Source organism: Manacus vitellinus, unplaced genomic scaffold, assembly GCF_001715985.3.
Source record: "Manacus vitellinus isolate BGI_N305 unplaced genomic scaffold, ASM171598v3 scaffold_6_pilon, whole genome shotgun sequence".
Lineage (NCBI taxonomy): Eukaryota > Metazoa > Chordata > Aves > Passeriformes > Pipridae > Manacus > Manacus vitellinus.
The window spans coordinates 16,297,786-16,321,704 of record NW_021940750.1 but is presented as its reverse complement, the minus strand read 5'-3'; the positions used below and the strand labels follow the sequence as shown (position 1 = coordinate 16,321,704).

Here is a 23,919-nt window from a genome sequence, read left to right as displayed (position 1 = left end):
CTAGCAGATGACCATTCCTAGTCCTAAGCATGTAATTACAAGTGCAAACAAATGCATTTAAGGACCTATTTACTTATCACATATGGTACGTGGAGTTACAAACTGGATTTCTTCATGAAGCGTAAAGCTCTATATCCCCTACTCTCAGGAAAATCAAGTCTGTTGATGTGTTACTGGCTGACATCCTCCGCAATATTCCAGCCTTAAGTCTTGTTCACATTCAATGGTGGCTGCAAAATTAGATGCTAGTTTTGAACATGTAGCCCTCAGAGCACATTTATATACATATACACACCAATTCTGAACAAATTATTTTTATGGTTGGCACTAGCTCCACCAGCATGTTTGAGAATCTGACAGATTTCTGCATATGTAATCAAGATCTCAGTAATCCTACATAATTAGCCCACATCAATTTTTCTAAAACAGTCATCTTTCTGTATAATAAGAGAGGATGTTTACAAGGTTCATTTATCTTTACAGTCAGTAATTTAATAAAACTGTGTTTCCAAGACCTGAACATTGAGTTAACAATCAGAAAATGAAGTTCTGGAGATAAGGAACTCATGAACACCTTGGTCAATGACTTTCCTTGCATAGGAAACTGCAAGCAAAAGTTCTACTGTATTTACTAGGAAACTTTTATCAGGATGAGGGTTTACCCAAACAATGAGCACTTTGAACTGCTTTTGGCCTACACTATTATGATCTCACATGTATGTGTTTTATGTTCATTTTGGGGTGCTAGCAGTTGGGAGATACTGTTTTCAAAAGACCTTAACGAAAAACTCTTAATCCAGAACTACAAGTTTTCTTGATTGTGAAAAAGGGAGGGCAGCAAGAAGTAATTTTAGCATATTCCAGTGACTTATTCGTCCAACATTCTTTGTTCAAAATATTAAGGAAGAGTGCTTTTATATGTACACTTAAATATATAATATATGTGTGTTTACATTAATTAAAAAAAAAACCAGACTGAAATGGTCAAGTCAAGGGAAAACAGTTAAAATTAATGCTTTCTTGAAGTACAAAACTAGGATGTTTGAACTATAAGTGAATGGCTTCATATTCATATTTCCTAGTCAGTAGAAGAAAAATTATTATAGAGGTCTTGCAGAGGTATGAATACACTATAAAGATTCTTTCCTGGAAGATGCTAAGAAATCAAATTGTATAAAGCCACAGGAGGAGAAAAGCCTAAAGAATAAAGGATACATTACATTTTTTTAAATCCAGATAACAGATTACTATTAAATAATGTTAGGTAGTCCTATGAACAAACCATAATTTGGATAAATTATCCAGAATCCATTATTTTTGCATTCATATATGATAAAGGAAATATATTGAGAGAGAGTTTTTCCCTGTCTCTTGGCCTAGGAAAAAAAATCCTGGTTAACTAGAAGTAAGAAAAAGTATATCATGTAAAAAAAAACACAGATCAGTGAGAATAAAACAACAAAAAGAATAGTTCCCTACCCATTACTTCCCACTGTGTGAACTTTTGACATATCAGCAAACTCTTCCTTTCGCTTGCTACTACTGTTGTACTGCTCACTGTACAGTTTTAAGGACATCTGTTCAACAGCATCTCTTTGTGCTTCCAGATAGCATAGCTGAACCTCAGCCTAGAAAAAGAAAACAAAGAGAGGAAAAAACAAAACACAACATTTAAAAAAAAATTCAGAAAGAATACATTTAATACAAATACTTTTGGACGGCAACAATTTTAACCATTTTCCTCCTTGCATGAGAGTGAAAAAGGCTGAACCATTAAGTCAGAGAAAAAGTACACCATAATCCCAAATGCCAGAAATTAACTATTTAGGTTTCTATCAGAGAAACTGTTATATATTCCATGAGATGTATAGCCAATCAAATCCTGCTTAAAAATATCTGGACGAGAATAAAAAAGATATTAGGAACTAAACACTAATAGAACAGGTAGATATATAAAATTACATTTCTTACAGGCTTCAAGACTGATATTGTTGACAATTTGATTGTGCTTCCTAATTAATGAAAGCCATATTGCTGCAGGTATTTTTCTTTCAAATAGTAAGTGTAAATAAACCCAAGCAAATTGGCATTATTTACATTCTGCTTTCTGGTGCACACTGATTACTCAGCAATTTTAATTGCAAGGAAAAAGCCAATAAGTGAGATGTACTGTTTTCCATCAGACTCTGTGCCTGGCCAGAAGAATGTTGAATAATATTTGACATTATAACTGATTGAATAGACACTTTATTTATTGCAGCTGTGGTAATCAGTATGCTTCTGAGGCTCAAAGAACCAGATGATACAAGGATAAAATCCGCTGTTTGCCACACTTGCCCCTAGGAATAGTACAAAAAACAGAGGGTAGAGTAAGTTCAAAAGCATTGTGACCAGTATGCTATTGTTTTCTTTTAATATACTTCATTGAAAGAAAAAAGCATTATGAATTCTGATAATGCTTCAAACACGGCTACTGCAGTGTAACTACATACTTTTATTTCCATTAGGAGTGGAATGCCTCCTTAACTATTTGGTGCTATGGCAAGAAAATGCAACGAGAATGGAGGAAATTTTATGTAAGGACTCCTGTATTTTCTGCTGTGGGAAGCCAGGAATTAAAAGTTTGTTTGTCTGCTGACAGCTTGACAGTTGCCAATCAACAGCAGCCATAAAGAGAAAGTAGTGAAATGGTTAGAGAGAAGAAGGGTAATCTGCAAAATGTAGGAAAAGTGCAACCAAGTGAAGGGAAACAGGCACTGAAGAATGTCAGTAGGGAAAGTCTGAAGGAAAGCTGGAATGTCTTTATAAACTAGCAGTTTCCTATATTTGCTTATGCCTTGCCTTAGTGCAATTTTTGCTGAGTAATAATGGAGGCCATTTAGAAATTCAATTTCCTTTTAAAATTTCTCATTCAAACATTTATAGTTTTCTCTTTCAGGTGCTTCTTACAGTGAGATTAGTTATGTTTTTCAGTAAACCTCAAAATGTTTTCGAGAAATTAAAAACCCAAACAAACAAAACAAAAAACCAGAAAATACAGAAATTATTAGTAATTTTCCAAGAAGGTAAAAGATAAAAATTCCAATTAATCCATGCAGGTCTTTAAGTGTGTAAATAAACGTAATTTATTTAAAATTACATATTTAAAAGGCTTTCATACATACTTTAAAATAGTGGAAAATTAAACCACAAAAGGTTACCGATGAAGAAACATTACCTGAATAGAAGACTAACTAGCTGGATGTGTCCAGTTAGAGTACAATGGTAAGGTCTGAGAAAGCTATAAGACTTTTCTGTCTTCTCAGAAACTGTAATTAAAACTGCTGTTTATATAACTCAGAAATGACCAAAGGCAGCAAATAAACAAACATCATCACCTTTTTGTTTCCCTTACACCCCCAAGTCCATTTTCCTCTGAGTTGATAAACAGTCCATTTCTACAGTATACAGGGGGTCCTGAACAAATTTCTTTTTTTTTTTTTTTTGGAAGGATTCTTCATCAGTAAGAATAGTGTTCCAGCTCAGTATTTTGTATTGTCCACATAAGGCTATTAATTTGTTCTTTTGATGTATTCTTCCCAATGAGTTAACCACTCATTGTTTTTATTTTAGTTATAGTTGACATGATACATTCAGTCTAAAGCACTGTTGTCAGTGACCAGTAAATTTCTAAAACAATTAGATCTAGAAACTAAAATCTGTGACTGTTTTAAGCCTAGAGGGGAAATCTTGTGGAAAACTTGAAGTAAAATATTTTCCCAATTTACAGGGTGGGTTTGTAAATCAAGATAAGTAATTCTTGCTTTTTTTACAGGTTTTGGGTGGGGTTTAGGTTGGGGGTTTGGTGGTTTTTTGGCTGTTGTTGAAATTATGTACACAACCTCCCAACCCGGTACTCCAAAGAGAGGGAATTCACATGTAGCCTAAACTCTGGAATATCACACATATGAATTAAAATTCAGCTCTGAATTATAAGAACACATGTTATTTCTCAAATAGCACAACTATTCCAATAATTGAGATTTTTTTTCTTGCATTTTCTTATTTGCCTCCCTATAATTTCCTCTATATTTTAAAATAAGAAATTGGAAAAGTAAAGGCAGCAGCTTTTCACAGATCTCTCATTCTCTGTTCACTTGCAAAAATATTTGTAAATAGGCAAGTCAATAATGTATACAGAAAACAGGAGAAGAAAAATAAAGATGAAATAGAATACTGGGGGAAAGGAAACACGGGATGGAAAGAGTAAATAAATATAGGGAGAGGAATGAATAATAATCCACTATTTCTTCCTCACAAATATAGGACCCTCCTGTACTAAGGATTATAAACTCCATCAACATCATACTCTACAAACCCTGAATAAAACCCAGTTCTTGTACATCAGAAATATGATCCCTCCATAAATCAACTATTTTTGTTTTTAAACCCAATTTCTGTCTTCAGTGTTTGTGAACAATTACAGCAACTCAAACTCAGACAGCATACAGTTTCAGATGGATCTCTCTGATTTCTTTTCTGTATGTATTCATCCATCTCACTGTTGTACTTAAGCATTTTTTGGTCCCTGTTATACTGATATCAACTGCAAATCCAAAGAGGCTTTGAAGACCTTGAGTAGGTATTGATCAGTTTAAGTCTCAAAAAAGTACATTCTGCAGAAGCTGACCTAACAGGTACAAGGCATACTATAGAAAATAGTACACTGCACAGATACATAATAAATCTACTGCAGTTTATTTTCCATTTAAAATCTTTACTGTTAATGAAGGACTAGTTTTGCAGTATTCTGGGAGAATAAAGTAGAAACTTTATCAACTGCTAATCAAATATAGAAAAGTTACTTGTTTTATCCTACATTAAATGTGCATTTTCAGATTGCTCCACATATGCTTTCTTATTACTTAACTTTTAAGAACTTAATCTCTATCACAAACACACCTCTATGGACATGGATATCTAGCAAATCCTGAGAAAGTCTACTGGGATAGGCATCATCCCAAATACCCAAATATAGGCAATGGGAACTGGGGGAGAGGCAATCATTAATTTACTCTTACTGCCCCATCCCAGAAGTGGAATTCAGTTCCTTCTTTTTTTTTTTTTTTTTTTCCAGGGGATGTAGCACATCAGAATATGTGAAAAATTGAACAAGGGGGGAAAAAAAGCCAAGAAATGATACTCAGCCATTGTTTTCCACTTCATGGTCCTCTTCTAAGTGACCATTTTTGCAATAAAAAGGCAATAAAGACAGTGGTGATGGTCCTCTTACAGACTTGTACAGATTCTCTACCTACCAGGATGGAGTGAGTTTAAAATATTTTATTGTAAATTAAACTGAGATATTCCCAATAATCAAATGACAAAATGCTCTCATTTTCCTGAACTTGCAGAGTCCAATCTCTGAACAAAACTATGAAAAACCAGTAGTCTCTGCAGGAAAACAGTGAAAAAAATCTAGACTAGTGCCAAATATTCAGTTCTAGTAATAGATTAAAAATGGTAAATAATTTCAAGGCTATTGTTAGAAAGCCCATTTTCTAAAAAACAAGACCTTATAAATAAACTGAGGGAGCCTGGGGTGCAGAATCTGTTCCTTAGGACTGGCTTTGCATGACAACATAGAATGTCCTTTACTATACAGATCACTACATAACACAAAGGGGTAATCAGTGACAATACAAATCAATGAAAATACATTGCATTTCTTGTTAGACCTACATGTTGGAATGACCTTATTCTGAAGTGGAGAAAGACAAGACAAGGGACAGTGGCTGTTACTGTGGGAGGAAGGAGATTGAAAGGTTATATTGTATACAGAGTGTGAAATGAAAGACTTAAAATTTACACCAATGTAAATTGGAGATAGGAACTCAGAGCTAGTGTTGCTCTGCTGCAATTTTTTTTTATATTGGAATGTACTAAAATAAATATCACTGAATTGGTTTTGAAAGGGAAGTATTTTCAGACACTGTTTCCCAGTGTCGAAACTCTGTTACTGTTGCGAACTCTGTTTCTGTAAGCAAACTATCCTGTTTCAAATATAGAAATTATAATACATTCAGTTGAATTTGAATTATAAAAGTATCCTATCTTGCATTATCCTTTCTCTAAAGTTCTGTAAAAAAGCTATACTGCTGCCACACTACACTGTGAGAATTAGTGAGAAATACAGACATAGTTCAGTTCCTCTGCCATTATTTGAACTTCAGCTGTTTATGTATTATGTTTATTAAATTAAAGCACAAATTCCAGTTTCTGCCAAACAATGAGGTGGTGAGATGCTCCTATGCAGCATGTAGATTTAGAATACTAGCTATATGTATATTTTATAGAAGTGCATACTTAGCTGTCTCGTTCTAAAAGGATGCACTTCTGAGCTTGTCACGGTATATCTTTGCAGTTGGTCAGTTTCTTGAGAAATAAAACTGAGACCAATTCCTTGCCAGAATTAAGTTGATCAAAGTAGCATTTATGTGGTTAAATACTTAAGCCTTTTTTGTTGCTTTCTGTCACAATATTCTGGCTACTTCTCCACATTGTAAAGTTCTGGAGAAGGCTTTATTACAGAATATGAAAAAGACCCTGACTCTGTCAGAGTGTAGCTACTGAATAAAATTATGGTGAGAAGTATATGCCTCAAAGTATCTTCCATGGAGATGTTCAGATGTCCATGGAGATGTACAGAAAGAGTTCTTCAGCAGGCAAGAGTTCGACCAAAGGCATCACTCCATTCCTACACTGAGCCAACAGGTCTTCTATTGATGAAAACGCTTAAGGTGGAAGCGGTGCTTCTAAGAAGTCACTGCAGCATTTCAAATGGCATTGTACAACAGAATCGTAGGATCATTTAGGTTGGAAATGCCTTTAAGGTCATCAGTCCATAGCTTGGCAGCATTAGGCTTCTTGGAATTCAAGTGACTGCTTCCACCCTAAGTGCAGGCATTTCTCCCCCACACACATAATTAAAACAGGGACCTTGCTGCTGTTGACTACTTTCTTAGTCTGTTACCCTTCCTGCTTTTGGCTTCCTTGCCTCTTCCATCCTTGATCTTGCACACTCTCTCCAGGACCGAATCAGATTAAAAAATAGTCCTATATCATGAAATATGTTCACTGAGAGCTGAATATTTGAGAGTCCTATTACAAAGGACACACTGTGTTGTGATCATGCAGGAAATTAATTTTGTTAATCAGGGCATGCTTGTTACCAGTAAAAATCTTAGCAAAGTGTTTTTATCATTATAAATCTCAGAAATGCTTTTATATCAGGAATAACTTTATCACTTTGCTTTTCAGTATACTAAAACCATCACAATAACATCAAATCTCCACACAGAACGAGCAGAATTACAAGGTAACAACATTGTTGCATATCAAGGTACTTAAATTCATTGTAGAGTTTAAGTAACAGCAGTAACAGCACAGTGAATTGTAGGTCCATCCACAGAAGCCATAAAATGAAATTTTAGACAGGCAGGGTTGTGTTATAGCAAGTAGAACTTCAGGCAGTTCTCAGAGTCAACAGAAATAATAAGAGAGGAAAAAAAGGGGGGGGGGAGGGAAAGCCTGTAAATATCAGCAATACTTTTTTGCAGGGTTTCCTTTGGCTTTCAGAAATACATGACCTGTGACTTCAGGACTGTGGTGCACAAATGCAATCAGTAGCATGGCCTCAGCAGCATTGTCCGACCAAATCCATGGAGATGCCATGATCATGCTGTTAATTTAAAATCTAGACCTCTGGTGTCTTAATTCCTGACTGTTCACCTGGCCTTTCATTATGTTCGGTGTAACATTAAACACTACACAAGAGCATGGCATGCCCTGTGCATCAAACAGATCTCAGCTATGTACACAGAGAAGTTCCCTATATTACAAATACCAAAAAGCACTGAAGAAAAGTATGAAAGGATTAACCTCTTCAGGGACTTCCAAGACTGAATAATTTCTGACAATAGCCTCCAAAAATTTCCAGGTAAAAAAAAGTTTTTGTAACAATGGGAATTGAACAATTGCCAGGATCTTTTGCTACTTTTCTAGTCTTGTAGGTCTGTATCTCCAGGCTGCAGAAACGAGTGACAGGCAGGATGCAAAAGAAGAGATTTTAATAACTGGGAGGCCAGGTGGGGAGCAGGTTTGCTCTGAAAATGGAAAGGGCTGCGGTGACAGAAGAGCGCTCGTCAAAACTATATAGAAGATACAAATTAACAAGGATGCAGATCCAGCCTAACCCATCAACATAACAGAGTGCATTTCTTCAAAACTGCCACATGCCTTCCAGCTCCTTCAGTGACACCTTTTCACATACCACAATAACAGTAAGCCTAAACAGTCCCATTCTTAAAAGCCCAGAATCTGTCCTATTAAATTAGAAGTTCATCAACATAACCATGGTTTCTTTCCTGTTAGTCAGAGAAAACAATTTATTTTAGGAGGCCAGAAGACAAACATGTACATATAGAAGGCTGAAAAACTTTCTGTGCCAGCCTCAAGATTCTCAAGTCAAGAAGAGGATAGACTAGTCATGCACAGAAAGTCTTTCTTCAATGTGCTAAAATTATAAACTTACTTACTTAAAACCTCCACTATTTACACTGTTCTGATTGTTCCAAACATTGCCTGTGTTTGCACTTCTAGAGCAAGGAAGTGTTAAATAGAGATTGTTAAAGAGTCTGCCTATCATCCAGTGCACTCATACTTCTAAAAATCACACTCCTCTAAAAGGCTTGTGTACCAAACCATGTGGACAGGCAAATCACCTAGCTCAGTCTGTAGGCTGAGCATTCAAAGTGGCCATGCCCTTACGGTTAGAGGTACCCATGCTCAGAATTCAGGACAGTACACTTGTGCAAGAGAAATTCCAGGGTGCTGGTGCACATTCCTCCTCCCCCAGCCCTGCAGCAGATTGACAGATATATGTCTATGTAAAAACAGTGAGGGAAGGTAGGTCTCACAAAACCAATACTTCCTACGGAAAACTATCCAACACATCCCGGGAAGGTATGAATTAGCTAATAAAAATGTTATGGCCTTTTCCTTGGAAATTTTGCTCAGAGATCTACTTTGTGCATATTTTGGAGAAATCCCTTTTCTCCCCTTTGGGAGCTGTACTGCCTTACAGTGAAGCAAAACCTGATGAGTTATTTACAGAAAGTGGTTTCCAAGTTGTCTGAATTTAATATATTGAAAAATCTTACTTGGAAACAAATAGAAAAGAATTGTTTACTTCTTTAAACTTTCATTCTGAAGTTACTTTAGTAATATGCATTGAGTTTTAATTAATTTTACCATACTATAATAGTATTTCTGGTTTGTTTTGCTATCTTTTCATGAACAGTGATTTTTTTTGCATAATTCTGTTATTTATGCTGAAAGGAACCTACAGAAAATGTAGAAATTACTAATAAGAGAATGCCATATTACATAAAAAATAGGAAATATTTTTTCTGTAATACTACATCATTTGTGAGCACTTTACATAGTAATTATTTTTAGTAGTACATAAACAGCTTGATTTTTTCCAAGTAGCTCCATTTTAAACTTCCATATGCTTGAGAAATGTTTCATATCTATTAACCTAATCATTACAAATACATACATATCTAAGTTTCCAAACAACTAGTTCCAAAATTTCCTAGACATATCAACTCACAAAACTGCAGAAGTTTTGATCTAAAATCTACTTCTGATTCAATATTTTGAGTCAAATATTGTGAGAGGTTTGATAGTGTCAAACATTTTCAAGTCAAAACTCCTACACTGACTGTACCTCAAAGACGCTCATTGAATGCTTATTTGACTTGTTCTGAAACTGAAGGTGATTCTTTCCATGCCTAGATAGTCTGTTTGATGTTATATTACCCCTAGAGATGCAAATGTTTTCTTATTCCTTCTTTCTCCTCCCACAGCAAGAAATTACAGGGGAGTTTTTAACAGCTTTTTAGATATTGAGCTATTAATAACATAAACTTGTGCAATATGAACACAAGACTGTCTCCACTGCAAGATTAAGTAAGAATATTCAGGCTATGAAGTAGGATAAAAACTAAATGTCACTAATTTATTTAATAACAGCAGGGAAATGCAGGCTAAGTATTTTTCTCTGTAGATATTTCTTCCTATCCATATATATGTGAGATATATATATATATGTGTGTGTGATATATATATATATATATATATGTTTCTTTGGGTTTTGAGGAAAATTAGAAGCAGAAAACTAAAAGCAGAAAACTCAAAACAGAATTTTGAGGAAATTTTAAAAAATATTATTAGTAAAAATATTAGGAATTATTGTAGCAACAGCAAAGCATATAGCTTAATATGTTGATTTGTACAACCACCTTGCCATGTATAAAAAGCAGACACAAGCTGCCACTCCTTTGAGTTTATTTATGATCCTCAGATGAGGAGCCTCTTGAAGAACCTGACACTTACTGAGGTAGAGGGAACAGTAAAAAGATAACTGTTTTAAACATAAAATATTTGTATTGCTAAGAGGTCAGCTTTGCCACTTCTGACTTCATTGCAATTTGCATACTATTAAAGCATTACCCGTAATGTTTGTAAAATTTAATTTTAAAGCTATGCTGTTGAAGATGTTTGCTGAATTGTAAGCACCTAGGACATTTGGGAAATTTGCTAAAACTGTGATCGTTACAGTATTTCTGACTTACTTTGTTTTTTATTTAATCCCCCCACAAACACACACTATTTTCTTCCATTTTATGACAATGAATCTCATTTTAATGCAAGCTGAGAAACTTGAAAAGAAGTATACTACAACAGTGCAGTAATGGAGATAACTTTCTCTTTTATTCTCAATATATTTAATTTTGTTAGAAATGTCACTAACTTATTTATTTACTTTTGCTGGAGGCTGAGATCCAATTATACTCCTATAGACTAGAGGTGATGGTTATGATTTTCTACTTCACTCTAATTCAGGCTTTCTCATTAAATCTCACAGCTCGGTAATCATAGTCATCACATTTGTGTTTCAGTGCTGCATTCAGACTCACACTCTCTTTCCCTGGATTTCCATCCTCCTTCCCTCACCCCATCCCCCAAGATCTTTATTTACTCCCTGGTAGAAACAGCAAAATTAAAGATGTATAATGTGCAGATACAATCTTTGCTTCCTTTTCTCTGCCAAACTAGCACTCTAAAATACACTTCTTTTGGGAAGTACTGACATTAACTCAGTTACTATAGTACATGAACTACCATTCCACTTTGAAGCACTACAGAAAAGTTGTCCTTAGACGATAATGGAAAGGATAGAGTAACACAGGAACAACAAGAATTACTTTACATACTAATAACAACAATTTAGTTATCAAAACAGTATAGAACAAGCATGCCTTTATAGTATTCTTTAAAAAATTTAGCTTCCTAGGGTTCTAATAGTTTTTTTCCTATGGTTCAGGAATGCACAGTAGCACTCAGCCCAGTGCCTGTATCCTTATTTCAAAGAGAATCATTCAAACCGACATCCACCCTGTCAAGAATCTTGACTTTGAGCTGCTAATGCAGAATAAAAATCAATATAAATTTTGATCATTTGATGAATATTTACTTCTTTCTTTCAAGCCTAGGGATTTAGAATGGAAAACTGCTGAATCAAGTCATTTTATTTTTTTTGTGTTTGTGCCAACACCAATTTACTACCCTCCTGAAAGTTCCTGAACAAGATGTCTCATGTGGCATATGTGTTGGTTTTTTCTGTCAATCATAACTGTGTGCCAGTAGGGAACCATAAACATTTTCCTTTCATACTCTTAGTTCTCCAAAAAGGAATATTTTGATTACTTCCTTGGAAAAGGTAAACTTGTCTTATTTAGACATACTGTAAAATGCCTGTGTCTATTTTTCTAGGACAGCTGCTGTGCCTAAATTGATACTATCCATTAAATATTTTCTTTTCAGTATGAGTTGCCTCACGTAAAGAAGCAGTGTACAATCACTGCAAACAAAGCTTAGCAACACAAAACAAATAAAGATCTATATTGACATTATCACTTCCTCCATATATTTTCTGAAAAACTGCATGAAAATTCTGACCAGTAAAATCCACACCAAATGTTTGTGAAAATGAAGATAGCAGGAGATAAATAGATCTCACAAGCGGGCAATTAAGATGTGACTCTAGTTTGCATTTCATCTTTAAAAGAAATTTACCTTCAATCTCAAAAAAAAGAGCTTATAAAAAAAGTTTATGCAAAGTTCCATAGTTTCCATAGTGACTGGTGTGGGGGTGAGGGAATAGAGAGAAAAGGAAAAATGATGCTTCTAAATTTGAAAAAGACCTAGATTAGTTTAACAAGAACTGTAAATGCAAGCAATTTTCATCTTGAAAATTTTTTTTATATATGAGTCAGTGGCAGACGGGCTTTATCTTAAGCAGCAATTTTGTTGGTCTCTTATAAATTAAATAAAAGTGGCAGCAGCTGTCTTTTGGGAGGCTGATATAGGCTTGTATAGTCATATGATATTACGTAGACAGATGTTTTAAATAAAATAAAATATTTAGATTGCTAGATACCTTGCAAGATACAAAGACAATTATAGGATGTCTTTGTTAAATTAAATTTCTCATTCTTTTGAGAAAAAAAAAGGGAATTGTCCTGGAAACGGTACCAACAGGAAATGATTCTATATCTAAAACAGCTGGAGACTGTAACTAATATAAATTTACTTGAAAATAAAAATTCTCTGTGCCTCTGGAGACATGCAGCACCATGCACTAAAACCAGATGTGATAAAATTATTTTTAAAAAGTCAGTTTACATATATATAAAAAATATTAATATATGATCCACTCTTGTAGTGAGACTGCTCAAGGCTAAGACAAAGTAAGAGAACAATTAAAGATCTAAAATGTAAGAAAAGTGACATTTCTTTTCTAACAATAAAAAATGTCCTTTTTTCATGAATGTTGCCTTTTCAGAAACATGTCAGACACCTTACTTTGACAACGATTCTAATGTGATAACACTTCATTGCATTACCAAGACAAAATTTAGTGGAAACCTTTTATCTCAGCACTTTAAGGTAGATTTTGATTCATATCTATGTTATATGTGTCAAAGATCCAAAAATAACTTTAAAAATAAAGCCAATATCCAGTGCTCAAATTCCGTAGATACTCTAAGTAAGTATAAGCGTATAAGGGAATTTTTCCAGAGCAAAGACTGCACAACTGGGTCTTATGGGAACACTTCAAAAAATATACCATACATTTTAGCCCATGACTGATGTGACTCAACCAACTAGCTCTTTCCATTCTTGTTGAAAACGTCACAGTATAACAGACTGTATTTTGTGTACTTGTAGTTTTACTCTTCTTCAAGGCCTCTGTTACTCCAGGCCCAAACCTGCACAGCTCATTTGGCTAAAGCACCTAGGGTCTTAACCTATAAAGAAAACACTCTAGGAGGAGTATGAATGCCAAAATGTAAGAATAAGAATTTTACAGTTGTACCTTTCAAATCACCATTGACAAAAATCCACCCAAATTTGCATGGCCACCTTCTTCCTTCCTTGCTCCCTAATTGCTCATTCAGGGTGCTTTTTAAGTAATATTATTTCGTAATTTCAACAATGAATTAAATGCTTTTCCTTCTCTCAGACTTAAGAAAAACAGCCCAGGTAAATAAAACCAAATGAAGCGTGCTCAAGATATTGGAAGTGCTATATTAGAGTCCCTATATAGCAAGAGCAGTAAATGGTATTAAAGATTCCTTTCAGAAAGCTTCAGGTAGGATTGCTTTCATTTTTTCCAGTAGCCTTAATTGGCTAAGTGCCTTTGGGCCAACTAATACCCAGAGAGACCTAATCTCAGTAATCTTGTAAATACAATGATTTCAACAGATTTGCATCAAAGACATGACCATTACATGAGATGCTGCCTGTTTGGTGCTGTATTATTTCTCATTTAGAATATAGTTAAAATTGCCATATTAATACAAGATTTATTATTACAGTGTTCTGTGCTACGAAGGGTCCAAACAGAAGATACTTGGCTATTTTTATTACAGTTTAGACAGGTGTTTAAATGGATATGAACAAACATTTTAAATTCAAAAGGAAAAGGAACCAGACTGAGAATAGCAAAATCACCCCTCTCAAGGTATAGATGTCAAAAGATGACAAACGTATGTAAAAAATGTTCATGTCACTACATAATCACAGAATTTAACCTTTTTTTCTTCAACATTAGGAAATATAACTCCGATCAAAATAACATATCACAGCATAGTAGTCATACCTGCTGCATACCTGACCCATGAAAATGTGACTTTTCTGCAGCTAAAATATGATGCATATTGACTCAAGGAGCCTGAAGTACAATTACTACAAAAAATATGTCAAGGGAAAGCTTTAATTAAAAGATGCACATTTCCAGTAACCATAAATAAGACAATAATTACATTTTTACATTATACTGTTAAAGAAGTTGAGTATTACTACATGGGGATTTTGGACACAGATTACAATAGACCTTAATTTGTTTTCAGAGACAAAACAAGCATGAGTTCTAAACTATCTAATCACTGTACAACATGGCGTGGGACACAGGCTCCTTAGAAGTGAAAATAGCAACAAAAGCATTACACACTGATTAATCTAGACCCAAGAGAGGTCACAAAAGGATAACTCAGAAGTCAGGGGTCATTAAAATAAGTATCTTCAATGCAGTTTGGTAAAAAAGTTTTATTCTAATCTCACAAATTTCTTAAACAGATTGACTGATACCGTGAGGATACTTTTGCTTTTGTCATAGCACTAATTAAAATGGAAGAATTAAGCCAGAGTGTTACAATAGAATATTAGAGGTTTTACTAACAGGCACAGGCAATTTATTATATAGTCAGCATCCATGTAGTGGGATGGTCCAAGGCCTAAGGGTATTTTTAGCAGGAAAATACATAGGTACAGGTGAGAGATCCTCATAGATACGCAAACAGGTAATCTTGTGCTTCAGGTTCTCTTTGCTGAGCATGGTTGAAAACTGACTTTCTATCAGTCTGTTTCCACAGAAGCCACATAGGAATTATGCTTAAAGATATTTTTTCATTACATGTACAAAAAAAATTTTGTATTTGACTATAAATCCCTATATTTATTCTTCAGCTGTGTGTCCAAAGCAGCAAAAGTTAGTATGTTTTTTTCAGGGATCTTGGTTTCATTGTAACTGAACCATCAGTGTCTTATTGGAGTAGGCTCAGATTAAAAGTTCGGATCTTGGAGCTATCAGGAATAATTACCCTAGAAAGTTGTATGGTAGCAGGACATTATGGTCTTATTTATGGAGCTTAGGTAGAATTTCCAATCAGCATGATTGCATCTATTTCTAGTGCTTTGTTAATCGCTTCCTGAAGCTGCTCATTAAAGGCTCCTATGTCAACACGTAATGCTGTGGCGGCTGAAACAGAGATTGGGAATACAATCACATCTCGTGGCTTGGCTGAGAAGTACACTGCAACATTGTGCACTTTATCACAAATGCTGTTTTCCCATTTGATAAAATGCCTTACCATGTCATGGAACAGTGGTCATTTATTTCAGAGGAACAAGCTGAATCTTCACCGTTAAATGCTGGATGTGAGCAAACATCATTCTATTTTTGTCTCCCTCAACAATGGAATTGCTGTGAGACCTAAGTACAGCAATTTAACATCTCTCTTACAACAGCCACAGAAGTGATGACAGCCCTAGACAATAATCACTTGCCAATACCATAGTACTTACCTACCAACTGTGAAAGCTCTCACAGCTGTAGTCAATAATTGAACCGACCAATTCCACTGTGCTGCATGTGATTGGTGATATTATCCCTTTAAGTGTGTTATTTAAGTTTGCAATGCAGTTAATTGAAACCCTACTAGATGCAAATCAAAAGTTTCAGTCTTAATTGAGATATTTTGAAAATTGAACCCATTGCTTCAGGCAGGTGCTACATGAGATTCCATTAATATAGGTAATTAACATTAGCCTCTGCTTTAATTAACATGCATACTTTAATTAGTAAAGCATTAACCAACATTAAAAAATCTGATCTTCATGCATCACAAAAACTGCAGAGTTATGACTGTGTTAGTTTTTCCAAGACTGTAAATCACACAACATATCAATACTTTTTTTAAAAATACATCAGATATTTTAAAAAGAGAAATAGACATATAAAATGTACATCCTTGTTTTAACTGAACACAAAACGGTGGGAAATATTTCTTAAGAATATCTGAAATATAAAGAAAGCTCACATAATACTTCAAAACTTTTGCCTGAAATTTATAAACATGTATATTATATTCATGTGTGTATCTAGTCAATTCATAAATTAAAATAATTCAGTTGTAATCAGATTCAGTGCTCACTATTAATTCTATGACAGAATCCAAGACAGTGTTTTCCAGAGCTGGCATTTTAAAAACAAATGTCCTGTCAACAGTACTAGCTTTGCTTTCCATCATACTTGCTTTAACATCATGATGCTCCCCAAAATAAGAAAGCCTGTGACTGCAAACATGTTTGCAAACATGAACTGAATGTTTTCTTGAGTTTGCTAAGAGCCTTAAACATCTTCAAGAACTAGCCTGTTGCTCTGAAACTTTTTGTTCTACTGTGTCATAAAACCCACTGCTGAGTGCCATCACCTCTGGGATGTCAACTGGGGAACTGAAGTTGTACAACTGAGCTGGTTTAAGATCAGCCTGTCTGCACAGCAGGTCCCATTTACAGCTGTACAAGCTCTGTAATCAAGGGAACGTGCACAAGCAAGAGAACAAGTGCAGTTACACTCATGCTTTCAAACCAAATACAGGAATATTTCTTTGATACAAACAAGTTCTTTTTGACTCTGGACTTCTATTTTGCCTCTGAAGTTAAAAAGCATTTAGAAACATAGTATATTCCCAGACATATATAACATAAGGAACTCCATTCAAGCCTGTGTAATTAAATGGCACAGAGCTCCAGTTTAAAAACCCTCTTTAAATAAAATTTAACATCAGTATCTTTCAAAATACATTTCCAAACAGTTCAAAGATACCTTCATCTTCCTAATCCTTTCCTTCTGCTATGTATTTACCCATGTGATCCTGACAGCTTTGCTTTATGGTAAGTTCCACTTCTCCAACCTCATTATTACCTCAAAGAAGATTTCTGATCCACTCCACTCACTTTACTTCCTGTGTTTTCTTTCTCTATACCTTTCTCTATACAGATGGGACGTATATTAATTATTGTTATATAATACTCATAAAAAGATACTGGATGTTTTGGCTTAAATAATACAGTCAGTTTAACCATAGATCTGTTTCTACAATTTCTGCACGTTCTGAACCTCTACTGCATTTGGCAGTGAAAGGAATGGATGATGTTAAAGGACTACACATTCTATTCATATTGCATCCAAATATCTGCAGATCTCAAAGGCAGCATGTACATGTGCAGAGAAAAGACAATGTCCTTTCTGAAGCTCCTTACAAGTACCACATCAATGTCACATAAGGGCTGTGTTTGTTCCTTTTTGTTAAATGGGAAAGAACTTGAATGAAAGAAACATGAAGACAAAAAATATTCTTTAAAACTGGAAAGATTCACTTAATCAATTTTAAACACTTCTCCATGGGAGTAAATCCTGCATTGTGTTTCATGTTCATAGCATCTTAAATGTAAGGCTTTCCAAATTCTGAATCTACAATGCTTCCAGCTAAAAAAATCTAGATCTCTTTGGAGCAATTTGTCAGATTTTGTCAGATTCTGCAGGACATATTCTGGAATTTTGACAGTTCTCCCTGAAAGTAAAAGAGCATTACAGCTAAAAGAAACTTTGTTGAGTGCTTTTCATGGCATGCTGTTGAATTCAATATATTGTATAACCTGCAAAACCACAGCTATACTGAAAGCAAAATTTATAGTTAAAAAATCTGTCCTGACTTATATTTGAACAAATCACAGTGATCATGAAATTATTGTTTTCTGTAAAACAACGTGGTGATACTTTTAAAACAGTGATTTTCACAATACAGAGTTGTCCTAGGTCTATGCATAGTCACGTTTACACGGAATGCTGAGTGAACCCAAAATATTTTTTTTCTTATTTACTTGACTGAATTTAACTACATATTTTTTCCATGGTAAGTAACAAAGAAATGAGAATAAAATATGTAAAAACTATGCTTAAAAAAGTTCTAAGCAGCGCCTTGAAAGGTAGACAGACTCATCCTGAGATGAAGAACCCAAAGTGTATCGACCAAGGAGCTACAGGGAACCATGTGCATTGCATTCATGACATCTTGAAAGGTTTCTCGTTTTTTTTTTCCCCAGTGAGGTCTTTATAGTGCTAAGGGTCAAAATCTTCTAGCACTTCTAATAAACTAGGTAAACCTAGAAAATGAAGTATTGGTAGTATTCTGTCAAAGTCAATGGCAATTTTTTTATTATTATTTCAAGCAAGCAGGGCTTCTTACAAATCATGTGACAAAAATTAATAAATATATCTCAACTTGTAATTTCAAAGACAGGGATTCCAGACACTAAAATTCAACATATTTTTAAGATACAGAAGACATACTGTAACATAACTATCATGATATGCAAAGCGAAAAAAATTTGAAAGCAAGTTCAGACGAGTCAATGAATTTTACTGCTCTAAGAACAACAGAGCCCCCTTTTATCATGAGGAAAACAAGACCATATATGGTCCAGTTATTAACTTGAGATGAAACTTGAAATGTCAGCCTTGCTTCTCCAATATTGCTGCAGGAAGGAAGGGCTGGGCACACCAAATGTCTTTTGTTCCCTATGGGAGGTATATTTTGCCCTCTTGTACCAGCTGCCACTCCTTCTACCCCAAGTTAGTCATTTGTAGCTATAGGTTTCCCACGATATAGACACAGGCAGGTGCAAACAGCAGGGTCATGTCTCCCATAGACAACCACCTATCTAGGGTCGTGCTGAGATCCATCCTTGAAGCTTTTTGTTCTTTTTATGGCTCTAGAAGATTATCTAATAAATGATATTAAACTTTACCTCCCTTATCTGTAGTTCATACTTGTCCTTACACCCTAAAGTTATGAGCAGTATTGTACCCTATAGGGCTTGACATGGTCTGAAGCAGAACTTTAAACATACCTGAAAGAGTTCTGTAATTACTAAAAATAGATGGTGTGTGACATACTGCACCCAATGCCTTTTTGTTAAGAACCGTTATTTTCCTTAGGCTATGAAAATACATAGTTAACATCCTCTTATGAAGTAAGAACTGTGAAGGATAACTATTATTTTTGTTTCTTGGAGGTTTATGGCAAATTTGGCAAATGTGACTTCCACTTACAAAAGTGCCAATGAATAAGAGCATTCAACTTTGGAGTTAGCTTACTAAGCCAATTTGTAAATCCTACCTTTTATTTTCCTATGTTTAAAATACCATGATATAGACACTGGAACACCAGAAACAGTCACTATGACTGGCATTTTTTTAAAAAGAGAGTAGAGCAGTGTGATCTTATAATTCCAATTAATACCCATCTGAATTAAGTATTACCTATCTTTAATTACATAAAATCAACCCTGAACTTAAAATCCCACCACAAAATAGAAACAGTCCACTTAAATGTTGATTTTTTGTGCTTGCATGGTTCTCCCAGAATCCTGGAAAGAGTCTTTCTTTCCATGTTGATCTTGCTGCTTGCCAATACTGACATTCACTATTTGTGTCTGTGGCAGAATTTTGCTCCCCACTTGATTTGCTGTCCTATTGAAATATTACCAGGAGCATGATTAAATTTGCTGCCATACTAAGAGAGAACACTTCCTGTTTCCACTTTTCTTCTTACCCATCTAATGGGAATGTGAATCTTAAAAATTCTCTGTAACTAACTTACATATTTTTCTTCATTACATAATGTAAAAAATAGAGAAACTTAATATTTCCAGTCAATAAATATATACACTGCCTACATTTGTGTTCACTTTGTTTCACTGCTAATAATTTCCTGACAACATTTAAACACAGAATGATAATTTCATTCCAGGGTAAGACCTTCTGCAGTAAGTCAAAATACCCCAGGATTCATTGGCATTTTGCATCTTTATAGATAAAAAAAATGGAAAAGAGAGTCTAGAAACTTAGCATAAACTAGGGAAAAATTAAAGATAGGTAAGTTTTGATCATGTATTTCTTCTTGCCAATTGACATACATAATAGAAAATGGTAGAGAATAGGTTAAACAGTCTAAAAGGATTTTAACCTTAAATTTGACAGAAGCTAAATGGCTGTGACATTGGGTTCTTCTACTTTATTCCAGCTAGTAATCCACCTTCAAAGTTCCTGTCAGGTAAATGACCTTGTATTTCATTAACTGATAATTAAATGGATTTATTCCACTAACGGTTTTAATTAAAATGCTAGAAATATTGATTACCCCTCTCATCCTTATTCCCCCAGATGAAAAAAAGGTTTTAGGAATGTTTATTTAGAGAAGACAGAGAATTAAATTAGATTGAATCTCTATGAGACCTGAAGACTGGTTCTTTCATTTCTGCTGCTCAAGCAGAAAAAGGTTTCAATTTTTTGATGTTTGATTAATTATTTTGAAATCCATTTATGCTTACCTTGGTGTTTAATTAAAAATGTCATTTTTAGCATAATTTAATTGGCTATCTGTGGAAGACTAACTTCAAACTTATATTTAAAAAATGTTGTGGTTTTTTTTTAATTTGAGGTAAAAGAAACTTTTTACTTATTTGCTTTTGCTGTAAAGGTATCATCTCATGAATGAAGAACTAAGAAGGGATGAAGAACTGGATTTACTACATTTGAATATGAAGATACATATGCTTATGAGTAATGCAGCTTTATTTGGCTGTACACTTGAATCTGTTACCAGTCATTTAGAATCTCTAATCTAACAAATATGGAGTGTGTGCCTCCAAATATTTTGGATTTATTGTTACTAACTTTAACAAAACTCTCTGCAGTGTGTCCAGAAATGCTTTTAGTATGGGCTGGAATCCTTAAGCACATGATTTAATATATAGTATGTATTACTGAAAAAAAGAATTCAGTTCAATTTATATTCAGCAAACAAATATTAGAAAGAAACACTAATTTGTTTGGTTTTTTTAATTTATCTACCATGTGTGAGTATTTCTCTGTTTTCTTACCCTATTGTCTTACTGATCTAAAATTTGCTTTCTACATGAAATACTATTCCACCAAAGAACCAACTTTTTTTCTTAAGTGAGAAAGAGATTAAGATCAAACTGGTTTGTATCATTTCAATACCAAATAAGGATATGTTGTGGTCTTATAAGACCATATTTTGTTACCACTTGCTAGCTCTAAAATATATGATCTAGAATTTTCAATATGGAAAGTGATAATAAAAATATGAACCAAATAACTAAAGCCCTAATTCTGTAAAACATAAGCTTAACTTCAAGCACTTAATCTGTCCCATTGAAGGGCAACAGAATTATTCCCATGGTTACCACTACGCGGTGTGGACTTGCTGAAAGGTTTTGGTGACTCAAGATCATCATACCTATTTATTTTTCCTTTTGTGTTATTTACTTGTGAATGGAATGCTACATAAATATGGGTCAAAAACCTAAAAAAAATTCACTATTATGAAAGACTAATTGCAGTAGGTTCTTGCATTTCAAGTCTGAAAAAGAGGAAAGGTCTCCTCTGCAAATATGACACCGGACTCTCAGGTTTGTCAAAAACACATTAATGATCTATTTTACACAGTCAGTATAATTTATATTTCTCCCCTCTTTGTTCAACTGTTTAATGAAGAAAAATTTCATAGCCTGATTCAAAGCCCAATGAATCAATTAAAATATTCTTAATCAAAATATTTGTCTCCAGAACTCCATTTCTTTACAGTTATTTTAAAAAGTCATGCAAATCTGAAATACGGTTAGGTGACAGTGACTTGTGTACAGTATGAGTCATTTAAGCATGGGGTAGCTAAAGATCTTTCCAATTACTTACTGTCTAAAAATCATTGTTGCCCTTTAATAAATAACTGCAAAAAGCAAGTGACAAAAACCCCAAACCAGCTTATGCATTCGTGAGCTGCAGAAGACTTACATTGAGGAGTTGAAGAAGATAAATTGTGTAGCATGATGCTGCCTTTCTGAAGTCACTGGATGTTCCACTCCCCTGATGTGCTCATTGTTACATTTTCAAAGCGCCGCACGTGGTTTTACTCATGCAGCTTTCCATGACATCAGTGCAAGTCCAGTAGCCAGCACACCAAGTCAGACTCTTTCCCACAAATGTACTCATGCAGAAACTTTATTCATACAGCACTATTTCCAAATTCACAGCAGCTACTCCAGTAATTACTCATTTCCGCTCACATAGGTTTGCAAGATGAGGCTGTTACTGCTTTTTGCTCTAGCTATGAAAGGGAATGGTAAAGTTGGACCTACTAACTTTCACACACTGTGTCTGTTCCAGTGAAGGCAGCAAGGCCTTTCAAATCTTTAGGTCAAGATTCTGCTTCTTTGACATACAGAATGCCACAACACATTCCTGTCTGCTTTCAGAGGACTAAAAAACTTGGTCACAGCATTTTATCTCTGAGTTACTCTTTTATTGTCTCTTTAATTTTGATTACTGTGAGTACAGGGAAACAAAGTATTATGTTATTTTCATTTAATTTTCTGCTATTGATTTTTTCAATGCTTAACAGGATCATTTTGCCATATTTGGTTAAATTTTCTATTTTATTGTGCAAATTTATTAAATTACAGAAGAACCTTTGACCATGTGGTGCCTATAAAATAAAATTCTGACAAGATGATCTATTGTTTGTTTTCCATGTCTACTTTCAATAATGATTTCCAAGAAAAATGCAAATAAAAAAGAAGTCACTGAATACTAGTAACTCCATTGTCCATGGACCAAAGAGGTTGAAGCTTTTCAACAAAGAGCAATCACTATTCAAAACTACAGAAATTACACAAGCAAATCCATATAAAAGTGCTACCTTTACTATTGCTACCATTGGCAGTCATTGGTTTGTTTTCAGAGACCTGTGAAATAATTTTTAAAGATGCACATGGCATAGGTTTTACTGCTTTTTTTTTCCTGAACTCTCAGAAAATAGCCAAGATGAATAACTTTGTTTTTAACACTGATATATGACACATTTTAACCTGTCTACATACAAAAGTAGTGCTGTTAACAACTGCAACTTTCTTCAAGTATGCTATGAATCACTGTATTCCTTTTTCCTTTTTTCATGCACCATTGCCACTATCTTACCTTCAGCGGTTTTGCTAGATTTCAATGAAGATGGAACCAGAGGGCACACATTAGAATTTTATATCAGTTCAAGAAGGGGAGAGAAGAAAGACATATGAAGCTAGAATGACATTCATTGAAGGTTCCCTAGGGAAGATAACACATGTTTTTGTCTTTCACCTGCTAGGCATGCTAAATCAGTGCAATGATAAGCTAATTTATGAAATATATTTCATTGAAACCTGGACATCTTTACTGTTGCTAGTTTGGATATTAGCTTTTCAGAAATAAAAGACAACTAATTTAAAAGATGTTAAAAGACTGGTTTTCGTAGGTAATGCATACCATACATGTTCTCTGGGGCTCTGGATTTCAGTGCATAAACATTTTGAAAGCAATTAGGATCAGGTGAAAGTTAAAATTTACACTCACAGCTCCTTAAGAAAAGGAGTAGCTTGCTTTCAAAACCAAAAGAGGATTCTACCCAATTTTTTTTTAAATGTACTGAAACAAACCCACAGTAGCTGCAAGAAAGATGACAGTGTGTCTTACCAAAACAGTGTCTCAGCCACCTTCCATAACAGATGTGCAGCAATCCAATACTGAGTAGTTCATTTATTATCAAGGCAGTATAGGCTGCCTTT

General features: G+C 34.5%; 1 protein-coding gene across 9 annotated transcripts in view; it reads right to left on the bottom strand.

The window, feature by feature from the left end:
- The window catches only part of AKAP6 (A-kinase anchoring protein 6), a 274,096-nt gene that overhangs the window by 85,263 nt on the left and 164,914 nt on the right, over positions 1-23,919 (bottom strand). For all 9 annotated transcript variants that reach the window (XM_018082582.2, XM_018082580.2, XM_018082581.2 and 6 more), the window contains one exon: positions 1,480-1,628. In XM_018082582.2, coding sequence (XP_017938071.2) covers positions 1,480-1,628 — 149 coding nt within the window. The remainder of the gene's footprint in view (positions 1-1,479; positions 1,629-23,919) is intronic.